At 41.3% G+C, this 11,971-nt stretch overlaps 1 protein-coding gene and 1 long non-coding RNA gene across 2 annotated transcripts; one reads left to right on the top strand and one right to left on the bottom strand.

Moving 5' to 3' along the window:
- Positions 1-184: 184 nt before the first annotated feature.
- PIGM (phosphatidylinositol glycan anchor biosynthesis class M) lies at positions 185-2,209 on the bottom strand. The gene has a single exon (XM_040553041.1). The coding sequence runs from the start codon at positions 2,107-2,109 to the stop codon at positions 838-840; it is 1,272 nt and encodes a 423-aa protein (XP_040408975.1). The 5' UTR covers positions 2,110-2,209; the 3' UTR covers positions 185-837.
- A 54-nt stretch (positions 2,210-2,263) lies between these two features.
- LOC121067777 lies at positions 2,264-3,723 on the top strand. Its single transcript, XR_005818442.1, has 3 exons — positions 2,264-2,448; positions 2,836-2,919; positions 3,326-3,723. It is a non-coding gene; the product is annotated as an uncharacterized LOC121067777 (long non-coding RNA).
- Positions 3,724-11,971: the final 8,248 nt, after the last annotated feature.

The following is an 11,971-nucleotide window of genomic DNA, read 5'->3' as shown; positions in this document are numbered from 1 at the left end:
AGTGAAAAAAGAGTGGACAACTTTGAATTCTAAAATAAATTCAGAGTTTCAAAGAGATAGTGAATTATACAAAACAACCACTTTTTTCTTACTTCACTGAAGAAAGACCAGGTACAGGCCACAAAAAGTACATTGCTAAAATGTCTAAAATGTTACTGTGGAAAGAAAAACAGAAACTCCAGTGTACATATTAAGTGATTTCTTTATTCAAATAGATTCACCCTTGCAAAAGAAAAACAAAAGAAAACCAAGAAACCACCACCCACTTACTGGAATGTACAAGACTGCTGAACTCTCAACATCCTTTTATCATCTTCTGTGTTCTGCTAGCCAAAGGCCACAGGCCTCTACAAGGACAGAGCAAAGGAAGTAGAAAAACTCCATGGGAAGGTACGAGCCAGGAGCTGAGGGTGCTGAGGGTGCCCCAGAACAGCCACTCCCTCACTGACTGGGGTACAGCCCCACTGTGTCTGCAAACAGCAGGTGGAGATGGTGCAGGCAACAGAGTCCATCCACAGCCCCAGATGTGGCAAGTGATGAACCAGGTCCAGGGTCCTTCCAGCAAGTCCAGTCAGGAGCAGCAGCAGGAGACGTAGCTGGAGACAAGCCTACAGAACAGTTTCAAGGTCCACGCAGCACAAGTACCCTTGCAGACACCGCTCCAGACAAGACGGAGGTGGCTCTGGACAACTATTGGTGCCCTCAGAACCTTGACGAAGTACTGCTTACAAACAACACACATTAGTACAATGTACCCATATTTGTTTAACAAAGTGCTGGTGGTCTGAAAAGCCTTGTTACTGGCAGCCCTGCTGTTTCTGTATTCTGGCCTATTTACTACCGCTGTTTGAGTTTTTTGGCAACTTGTGTTTCTTTCTGATAATGTGAAATAATCTGAACGAGTACGAAGCTATTAATAAAAAGGAAAAGTAAGCCAGCCAACCATATAAGTAAAAAAGTGTTATAACCTCTAAACTCCAGAAAGTATGCAGGAGCAAGCCACAGGCCTTGTCCAACAAACCACAGAAAGAGCAGCAGCACACTGCGATGCCATGACATCTTAATATTAGGTAGTATAAGGGGCAATAGGCAGAGATACCAGACAAAATACTGCGATGTGCATACTTTGTTAAAACTGACAAAAATGGCAGTGTGTAGGAAACAACAGAAAGCAAGGTCTCTGTAAAACGCTAAGGACACAACCAGGAGCAGGAGCAGCTGGGGCAGGAAAGCTGCGAGCCCAAGGGCAAAACTCCACTTGCTCTCTGCAGTTAAGTACAACATGTAGAAATAGGGAGAGAAGTTGTGACGGATATCCCTCCTGGTCAGGTGGTACAGGTATGCATGCTCCAAAAACTCCCAGCCATACAGGTGATAAAAGGCAACGGTCAAGGCGGCCAGCACAGCTCCAGTGACCGTTCCAAAAAGCAGCACGTCACGGTTCAGCATCTTTACCACCAGCTGCCGGAGGCACCCCATGGTCCTAAATTTTGCTAGTTTGTCACACCCCGCACCCGCTGCCCGTTCCCCGCCGCACCGCTTGCCCAGCAGGTGCAGCGCAATGGGCAGCGCGTATGTCAGCGGGTATATCTTGAAGTGCACGGCCAGCCCGTAGCACGTGGCGGCCCTCCCCACGCTGCCCTCCTGCAGCAGGTGCAGGGCGGCCAGCACCAGCAGCGCCACCAGGGCCTCCGCGTTGCCGCGGCTGGACACGGCCATGGGCAGCGGGTTGAAGAGCCAGGCGGCGGCGCAGCACCCGCAGGCCTGCCCGGCGGGCACCCCCCGGCCCCGCAGCGCCCGGTAGGCCACGCCGGCGGCTGCCAGGTCTCCGGCCACGAAGAGCAGCTTCCCGAACACCTCGGCGAGGTACACGTTGGGCGTCAGCAGCCAGGCCAGCAGCGGCGTGTAGCGGTAGGTGGCCCGTCCGTAGGGCGACCGCCCCTGGGTCACCAGCCGCGCCGCGTCCGTGAACACCCGGTAGTCGACGTCGGTGTAGCGCAGCCGCATGGCGCCGTCCTGGTGCAGGCCGTACAGCACCAGGCCCAGCCGCCACAGCAGCGCCGCGGACAGCGCCGTCCCCAGACCCGGCCCCTGCCGCCCCTCCGCCATGGCGGCACTCCGGGGCCGCGGAGTTTCCGCCGATGCGCGGCTACAGGAGGCGGCGCCGACCGTTGCCTTGCGGCCGTTGGGCGGCCGCGCGTGCGTAGTGTGGAGCTCAAGCCGTCGCTCCGGCTGAGGCGGGGCGGGGCGAGCCCGCTCTGCTCAGGACGGGGCTGTGGCAGCCGCTGAGGGTAGGGAGTCGCTCGGCTGCCTGGAGCCCTGTGGGCAGGGGGGAGCGTAGCCAACGTTAGTTAGGGAAGAGAAAGAAGGGAAAATAAAGTCAGTTATTTACCTTCTGCTAATGGCTGTGTTGTGCCTAGGTGTACAGGGTCCCTCTAAAACACCTAGGTGAGCTTCCTTCCACACGTTTCTCATTTACATCAGAAACAATACCACACGAGTCAGAACCTAGAAAGACGTACTTACAACAAAGAAATTCCTCTGTGTTTTGGACTTTATTGCATATTTTAAAAATCACTTTCCTGACTAGATCTTTGCCCTATATTTTCTCACATTTGATTTGTGGCTGACTGGAAAATGTGTTTACTGCTTTTCAGTTTTTTTTTTTTTTTTTTCTCCTCAGAGACACTTTATTCATCCAAAAATGTGCATTTGTTTAACAGTTAATTGAAGTGCCCTCTTTTTGCTGAATGGTTACACCTGGGAACACTTCTGGAGCTGCAGTGCTCTTGGCTCACACCCCTCACAGAAACTAATCTCGTTTCCCTGTTTTAGGGCCGATCATCGGAAAACCAGCAGCAGATTTTTCATATTTGGCACAGAAATCCTGGAGGGTGTCCTAACTCATAGTCTATTCAGGTGACAAGATATTTCCGTTTGTATTCACACACTTAATCACTTTTTTTTTTTCTTTGTAAGACCGTTTTGCCTTGCACAATGTTGCAAAAGCATATAGGCTGAGGTGTCTGGTAGGAGAAACATACTGACTGACTTGGAGAATCAATATTTCTCTCTCTGCAGAGTTCACCACATGTTTCCATTATTACATATTAAATTTGACACTTTGAATAGGAAACACCAAGAGATTTCTCCAGTAACTTACCATAGGCCCTCATTAAGTCCTAAAACTGGTGGTTAGGGTACTTCTAGCATGGGGCGTGAGGTTAGTTGTTGCTCCTTTATAAATAATTGCTTACTCACTACTGCTCTTCTACTTCAGAACAGGAAAGACTGGTAACATTTTATCTCCTTTCTCATTTTATAGATCTTGTGCCATAATGACTGGGTTATGTCAACTTATCCTTTTCCTGTGGAAATCTAGGAAATGACAGAAATCATTTACAGAATCACTGGGACTGAAATCCCTTGATACTGTGTGGAACTACAAGTCTAAGAAAAGGTGTGTCTGTAGATACTCATTTCTAAGTTTTAGTTTCAGGAAGATTATTGTTCACAAAGAACACTTCTTGCCATCTCCCTGTTTTCTCCCTGGATTGTTTATGATTCTTCTGTTACTTCTTTTAAAGAAGTGTGTTTTATTAGTTCAGATACTATGAGGAAGCTCTCTGTTATCAGAAGAGAATTCATTGCAGTGTATTTGCTGATGTGTCTAAGTTAAATCATACTGTTTAAATAATACTAGCCTAATAAATAAACATCCATTTGCAGGTCTCTCAGATGCTTTTTTGTATGCTTCTGACAGTCTGTTTTCAGAAAAATATTTTATTCTTCTCTGAAGTTAGTAGAAGTTGTGAGGCTGTCCCTCGTGACTGTTTATCTGGATTTTAAAGAAGAAAATGTAGGTAACGCGTTCTAAAGTTAATAAAATAGTAAAACTACCTTAGCTATTGTTGTATATAATATGGCTGTATGACATTGCCCAAGCTGGAAAAAGAATTGGTATTCCTTATCAATAATTTAACATCTTGAAAATAAGCTTGAAGCTCTTCAGAGAATTAAGGTCTGACTCAAAAAAGTGTTTGGCTTCAGATTTGATACCAGCTTGCTTAACCTGATTTGTCACGTACTGTAGACTCTAATGCAGGAAGGAGGGCTGTCTTATTAAAGTTGTAAATCTGTTGTTCCTGTAAAATGCTGCTTTTATTTATATAAACCACGAGGAGACACTTTTAGAAAATGCTAGGGGATAAAAACTGATGGAACCTCTGGGACTGAAGCTGATTGATTCTCGTGCACGGAAAGATAGAAACAGTATGAAGAAAAATGTGGAGTCAAGCATAGTCATGTATAAAATATGAACTAAATAGAAATACATACATGCATATATAATTACCTATTTAGTTCATATATATATGCACATGTAGAAACATTTTCTTTTTTCCATCACCCCTTGTTCATTTTGTTTACACATTCTCAAAGGTGGTACCATCAGATATTTTATAAACTAGAGTTACATCTATATGTACATCTGTTGCATGTACATGAGAGGAGATGATAAACTTGATCTCAAATGTTACTTTTCACATTTTCATCTTTTGTGGTAGAGACTACTTCAGCAACGCTGGGATCAGTTCTCCAGAAACTACCTCAAAGACCCTGTTGTCATTTGAAATTTACATTTCAGTGAGACTGTGAAACTTGGGCCTTGTTTTGCAAGATGCCTTATTGCTCAATAGAAGTTTTTATCACCTGGAAAACAAGGTACAGCTGTGGGTGACGGAGAGAGTGAGAATCTGGTTCCTGGTCAGTGAGGAGCAGTCATCACACTTGGTTGTGTACTTGCCTATCAGTGGTTTACTATTCACACTATGGTAGAAGGTTAGTTTTGGGGAAGGATAAGCTGATGCTGATTTCATTTACTAAACAAAGATGTTAAAAACTAGATCTGATGGATATGGTAAGACTAAATATTGGTGGGACTGAAAGGTTAATCCTGAGAAGTTGGAGGAGAATAAGGAGGCTACTGAAGTGATGTGAATAAGTCAACAAAGAATTCAAGGGTGAGTCTGGCAGCTTTGAAGTAACGTAAGGGAGTCATGCTGGTTGGTGGCAGTGCAAGGAAACAGAGAACAAGTGTTGGGTTGCACTTTGCTGAGAGCCTTGCTAAGTTTGAGGTGGCCTGGAAGGCTGACCAAAGTTAAATACCTGAAAAGTTCCGGAGGAAAGAACAGTAAGGGGCTTCACCTGAAGAAAGCAGTCAGAGGATCCTTTCACGTGCTGTATTTCAGCTCATTCTACTGAGATTTTGGGTGAGGCACTTCTCATGCAGGTCTCTTCTGCAATTATCTAATGTTAATGGTTAACTATACTTTAAGATTTTATTGTTGAGTTAATAGTTCAAATTTGATCGTAAAGACCAATAATAATATTTATGGACTGTCTAATTGTATGTGTATTGCAACCTAAGTGTGTATGTGTATAAGGTCATAGGGAAGCTGGGTATTTAAGGTATATAGGGAGGAAGATCTTGGACAGTAGCTGATACGTCGTCTTCAGAATTCTGAAAGGGAGGCTACTGTGCTGTGATTTACTAGGTTCTCTTTCAGTTTTCTTGATTTTTGAACTTAGAATATTTCCTTAGTTGAGGAGTACTCCAGTGTAATATATTTATCAACTCACAATACATTATTGTTAAGGTGATTAGTTTCTTGCAGCACATAACATTTGATAGAAAAAGCAAGTAACATGCTAGATATTTTGGGCTTGATAAAATAAATTGGTTTTGCAAACATAATTGATGCCTTTCAAATATTTCTATTGTGTTGAACTTCAGGTATTATTGGCAAAAAGAAGGTATGGCTAAGATTATGTAATGATGTGTTCACTTCTGCTTTAATACTGGAATGAATAATACAGTAGTTTTTGCAAAAATAAGATGAAAAACATTAGATCTCTTCATAGAAAAAAATCAAATACAAGGTCACCACATTTTGCCTAAGCTTTTTCTGTTAATGTATTTACTTAATGCTGCTGGAAAAATCTATACCCTTATTTACATGTTATGCTAAAAATGTGGCTAGCCAGAGAATGTGATCTGACTTGTAAAGGATTTTTTTTCACCGCATTATGGTTTTGCGCAATGTGCTCTAAGTGGCGTTTGCAGAGTTGTGCTTGCAGTGGTTATGTCGATTGTATACTAGAGGACTAGGTTAAATGCTAGCACTTCAGGAAAAATAAATACGTGATAAAAATTAGTTTGTGGGAAGACCTTATAAAAAATTACTATTTCAGAAAAAGAGACTGCCACTGAGAAAACATGTGGCAGGTTTGTCAGCAAGAGTAAGTCTACTGAAGTATGATGCTGGCCTAGGGAGAGATTCCAAAAAATATGACCCATTTTGATTTAAGGCTGAAGTGTTGCTGAAGTGTGAAATAGTAAAAAAGAGTTATCTGCTTCTACACTGGGCAATGCCCAGTTTGCTCACTGCCTAACTTGAAATGCCAACATAAATGCTTAAGCACTTCTAAATTTACTGCTATTGCACTAGCAGGCAGGCAGAGCAGTGGATTAGGATTCCAGAGGTGGGAATGTATAAAGAAGAAATGAGTTGAAGTTCTGCTTTTTGCCTATTTACTCCAGCTAACAAAATGATGCATAGAGAGAACAGGTGAGAGCCCAAGGAGGAGAGAAACCAGGGTCAAATGACAAGTTAAGAATTTAGGAGATACTTGGAAGATGGACAGTTTCTGGCACAAGACTGCTGATTCTGACCATTGCGTAGAGCACAGTGACACATCCAGAAACTGTTGGTTTCTAACACCTGTAAAAGGTTAAACCTAATTGTGCTGGGCATTGTTTTGTGCCAGTTTTTGAAGGGTAAGTGAAACGATGGGTGTTAAGAACTGGTGAAGTCTCTGTTAGATGGTTTTATATACTTGTATATATATGATTTTATATACATGTATATGTGTATGTATGTAGTGTTAATATATTAACAATGCATATTTGCAATACATACACATATAAAACATTTGTTATATATATGTGTGTGTATGCACACATGCTTAAGGAGTATGCATGCTTAAGGAGTAATAGTCTTGTCTTTCTGAGTGTCTGTATTTTGAATCCTTTTAGGTACCTCTGTATCTCTGTCTGAAATGTGCAGTAGCGGAGCTTGAGAATGTGAGATGTATGGGATCCAGCCTCTGTTCAAGCAATAATGTTTGTGACCCTTTATAAGTGAGGAAATTAGATTTTGTATCTCAGCATCTGAGATGCCCTCGGCTGAAGAGCCATTACCCATCAGTGCAGCCAGCTATAAGTGTCCTGGGAAACATTGTGTATTTTGAGTTTATAACCATTTAATTCAATGTTTTTCAGTTCTTCAGAGGAAGAAAAGAGATCAAACTTTGAATGCATCTGTTTCACTCTTCTCATACAATTCTTCTTTTATCAAATGTAAGGGATAGCCTGAAGTTATAGGAGGAAAAATGTCTCTTGACCACCAACTTCTGCATCAGTGAGACCTTTGCTAAGACCCAGTTCCCGAGGTCATATTGAAATAGATGAAAAAGGCACAAAACTGTATTTTGGTCCTCTGGTCTTATTTTTTAGGTTGACAAGTAAACATCAAGTATAGAAAGAAAATCAAGCTCTGCTACTAAGTTTGTTATTCTTCTGACACTGCTTTCATAACAGATAAGACAGACATGAAAAGGCAAGAGAGGTGATCATCGATAATTTGTTTGGGAATAGATCTGGATGACTTCTTAGACTCAGTGGCTGAAGTAATAAACAAGCTCTTTAAGTGCAGAATTCTGGGCTGTAATTCAGATGTTACAGGAGCTGTGGTTGAGGCGAGAACATTAATATCATCCTTTGAAACAGCACATGCTAGCACTGGAATGCAAACCAAGTACTTTCACGGGTAGCTTAAATACGGACACTTGGAAACGACCTTTTCTAGCTTGTGTGACAACTGGATTCAGTGGGACCCAAGAACATACGAGTTTTGATCAAACCTTTTCTTGAGGAAGAAACAGTCATAGCTTCTCTTAGTCTTCCCCTTCCCCTCCTTGGATTTTGTTTTCTAGTTAAGTTACTGTTTGTGCTGCTGCTTCCCCTTCAGTAGGGGAATTCTACTTTACCCGACAGCCTATTTTCATAAAGTTAGTGGGAATTTGATCTCTGAGTATTGCTCAGTATTAGGCTAGTGCATTAGAGGTGGGGAGACGATCCCAGATTGTACAGTCTTATTATGCCCAAAGCACACGGAAACAGTTCTGATGAACAAGGTTTTTAATATCTGTCAGAGGGCTGTAACCTGCCATGAAGGAAGAATTATGGGTGGGAGAAGAATGATGGGTGGGAAGGCCACCTCTCACCTGATGGTTTGATCAAAAACACTTTTTTTTCTTACTTTATTAGAGGAAGATAAAAATTGTTTGTGCAATTACATTCAGTAATCAGTGGAAATTCTGCATGGAGACTTGCTGGAGAAGTAGATCTCAAGTGCTCTTGCAAGTTTTGGGAGAAAGCTGACTGACTCTATTCTGTTAGTGCTCCTGCGAGACAAAGGACTGCAACAGGAATTCAAAACACCAGGGAAGAAATGTTACCCTGAGCATCTCTCCTAAGTGTCCTGGTCAGAAATTACCCCTCCTTCCAGAAGGTGCTAATGTCCAGCCATGTTACACAGAGCTGTTGAATACCAGGATTTGCTGTTCTATGGCTATGTTCATATTTGCAGTTGCTCATTGAGGTAGGAACAAATAATTCTACTTACAGATGTAGTTTCAAACTAAACTGCACAGTGTTGGCTGAGATGAAGTGTAGGGATAATCCTCACCCCAAGTATTTCTCATACTTCTGTGCATCAAATGGAATTCCAAGGATATGCTGGCACTTTTTTCCCCAGTAGATAAAGAGGTGAGTTTTAAGTCTTTACCATAGATAAAGTACTTATCTTATGTCTCACTAAAAGGTTTCTAAAATTACTTAATAAAGTCTATGATGTGGTTTCCTGCTCTTGTCTGTGGTCAAAACTAATCGATGTATCAGATAAGCTAATATCTTAATTTCCTTTATGTTGTGTGACCAAAAAAAACCTTATGAAGAGCTGCCTTTCCTTCTCAACAGTAAACATCTTAATGTTCTTCTGGCAATAATCCTGACAGCATTGTTGCACCTAATTTCAACGCTGGGTACGAACACTGAGGGGGAAAAAAAGTCTCTTAGCATTTTATCTTTCATGTTTCCCGATATCATTTTGCTCTGGTCACAGTGAAAACAAAGGGAAGATGGGGCATAGTTCAGAAAGGGCATGGGATCAGCAGAGGGACGTACTTCCCTGTGAATGATTTTAGCTTTCTTGGGGAAATCTCACAGTGCTTGGGTGAGGGGTTCTTGTCCTACTACCTAGGGTTTTTTATGCTGACCTGTCTAGGAGAGCTGTTCGCAGAAATAAAAAAGATGACTGAAGCTGGATGTTATGAGAAAGTTTTAAAGAAATTCAGGCCTGTAAACACTGTATTGGACAATATATATGAGCAAAACTAGATAGCTTTTGGGTTATTATGGGGCTTCTTATTACCCCATGGTGCAGCCTAAGTATTTTCCCAGCTGTGGCTGTTCTGCTGATTAGAAGCAGCTGTTACAGTGCCTACCTGCTAGGGCTAACTCTGCAGGAAGGGCTCCAGGGCTCCTGTTTATCAGGGAGCTGCAAAAAGTAATAGTGTGCGTGTTCATGGGGAATGTGGAAGTGGCAGAAGAGAAGAGGGAATAATTCTGTGGTGTTTGGTTTTCTGTTCTTGAGTGGGGATGTCTAGAAGGAAGTGCAGATGGGGTTTCCTAGCTCCTGCTTGCGTGGAAGGAAGTAACAGCCTGAGGGTGAGAGGAGCAGGTGTTAAGGAGCTTTACTCTTGTGGAAACACGGGTAATAATTCAGACTTTCCCAAAGCTTGTTTTGAACTTTGCTTCCAAGCTATATCTACCTGAGTAGGAAATGTCTGGGTGGGGGAAAAAAAAAATAATCTTATCTTGGCTTTGCTTATAAAAGACTGCTCTGGATAATGGTTGGTAGTGCTAGCTGGGTATACAGTGTGTGAGGAAAATATGTAAATTAACATTACTTGGAATTCCACGTCCAAAAGATTTACAAAAAACAAGTGTTCTCTGATGCATGAAACTTCAGATACTCCCTCTGGTAAGGGAATGAAGTGTTCTTTTAGCTACCTGCAGTACTTTTGGCCTTGAATAATAAAGGGCTTCCCTGTCTTATGGCATGAATGTTTTGCAGGTGATTAAATAACTTGTTAAATATCTTCTGAAATTAAGCAGTGTATTACTGCTACTGTTACTAAACACTTTTTCCCATCTCTTTTCTAGGGATAGCATAACCTGCTAAATACTTTTGGGTAAATAATCCTCAATTTTCCAAAAAGGTTTTAAATGCTTTTTATAGGAAAATATGCACGTGTATTTTTATTTTATTTTTTTAAGTTAGTCATGTAGATGTCCCTGAGTAGTAATTCCTTTTGTGGTATCCTGTTCTGTTGTGCATAGTGGCTAAGGTGCTGTTGTACTCGGTACTGTGCAACTATAAGCTAGAGACTTGTCATAGAGACTTAGATGTAGAGACTGTATCCTTCCATAGTTGTATGTGGAAATTCACTTTTTTTGGTGACTAAATAGTATTTTCCATCTCCTGAATACATAGCTGTGCTTGACTTGAATGCTCTCTGACAGTTATTTGGGTGGATTAGTTGCTTATGAACACTTTCTGTCTGAGCACTACCTCTTGGCATATTACGGACTCGGAAGGCAATACTTCTACAGAGTATAATTACATGGTAGCAGAGTTTATATGGTTAAATATCTTCTTTGGTGCTGTCTTTGGCAGTTACAGTTCTGTCTCTACCTCTTTCACCTCCTTGTTATATAAGATGACATTATTTGTAAACTTATGCACATGTCTCTTAACTCACTCTTCTGAGTTTGTTGATCGTAAGTGACATCTGTGACATCAATCTGTCAGTTTTCTCCCATTTGGTAGAGTGTGCACTCCATCACATGCACGCTTGAGGACGCTGTATGGCCCTTATGCAGGTGACACCTGGATCAAAAGGTAAAGGCAGACTCCATTGTTATGAATGCTTGGTGTTTTGGTGGTAAAAATCCTAATGTAGGAAGGTAAAACCATAGTGGTGAATTCAGGCAAGCTGTGTTCATAGTTGTCAAACAATTCATGTGTCATGTTCTATGTCTGCAGTCTATGATGTAACTAGCAACAGGCATGTCACTTGTTTCGGTACTGTTTAGCTTTCTTCATTCTGATTATTGTTGAATTTCAATATTTGTCTTTGCTGACTGCCACATTGCTGATTTTAACAGGTTGTTGCCAGATTTTGAGTCTACTGATGTAAACTTTGCATGTGTGTAAGCAGATATTCAACCAATGATTATCCTGTGTCAGAGCAGATCCTGCTTTGTTTGTGTATAGTAAGAGATTAGGAAAGACTGCCTTTTGAGAGAAAGAGGACAGCTATATCTGATATTTATTTCATGAATCTTTCAAAGAGCTGATTGTACTAAAAATACAGCACAAAAATATCCCCCAGACAAGGTGTACCTTAGGTTGAAATATTGATTCAATGAAAACTAAAGTAGGTTTCCTTATTTAGACTACTTTGTACAAACTGTAAGGTAATTATTTCTGTAAAAAACAAACAAAAAAAAAACACAAAAAGACAAGTCAGCAGTTGACACCAAGGAGCTATGCTATTTTAGGATGATAGAAATCTTCAGAGTTCCCTGAACAGCCTAGACAGGAATGGTGCAAAATTATCATTGTGTTGAACTGTGTGCCATACTTCTACAAAATATATAAATTATTTGCTGTGGATCTTACTTTTAGATGCTTAGCTGCAAAGGACTTTCTGGAATAAACTCAGAAAAATGTATTTTCTGAGAATCAGAAGAAAAGAAACGCTTTTCTACTTCCATATAAAT

This window comes from Cygnus olor, chromosome 3 (genome assembly GCF_009769625.2).
Source record: "Cygnus olor isolate bCygOlo1 chromosome 3, bCygOlo1.pri.v2, whole genome shotgun sequence".
In the NCBI taxonomy this organism is placed as follows: domain Eukaryota; kingdom Metazoa; phylum Chordata; class Aves; order Anseriformes; family Anatidae; genus Cygnus; species Cygnus olor.
The sequence above is the reverse complement of the archived record's forward strand: the minus strand, read 5'-3'. Positions and strand labels throughout refer to the sequence as shown.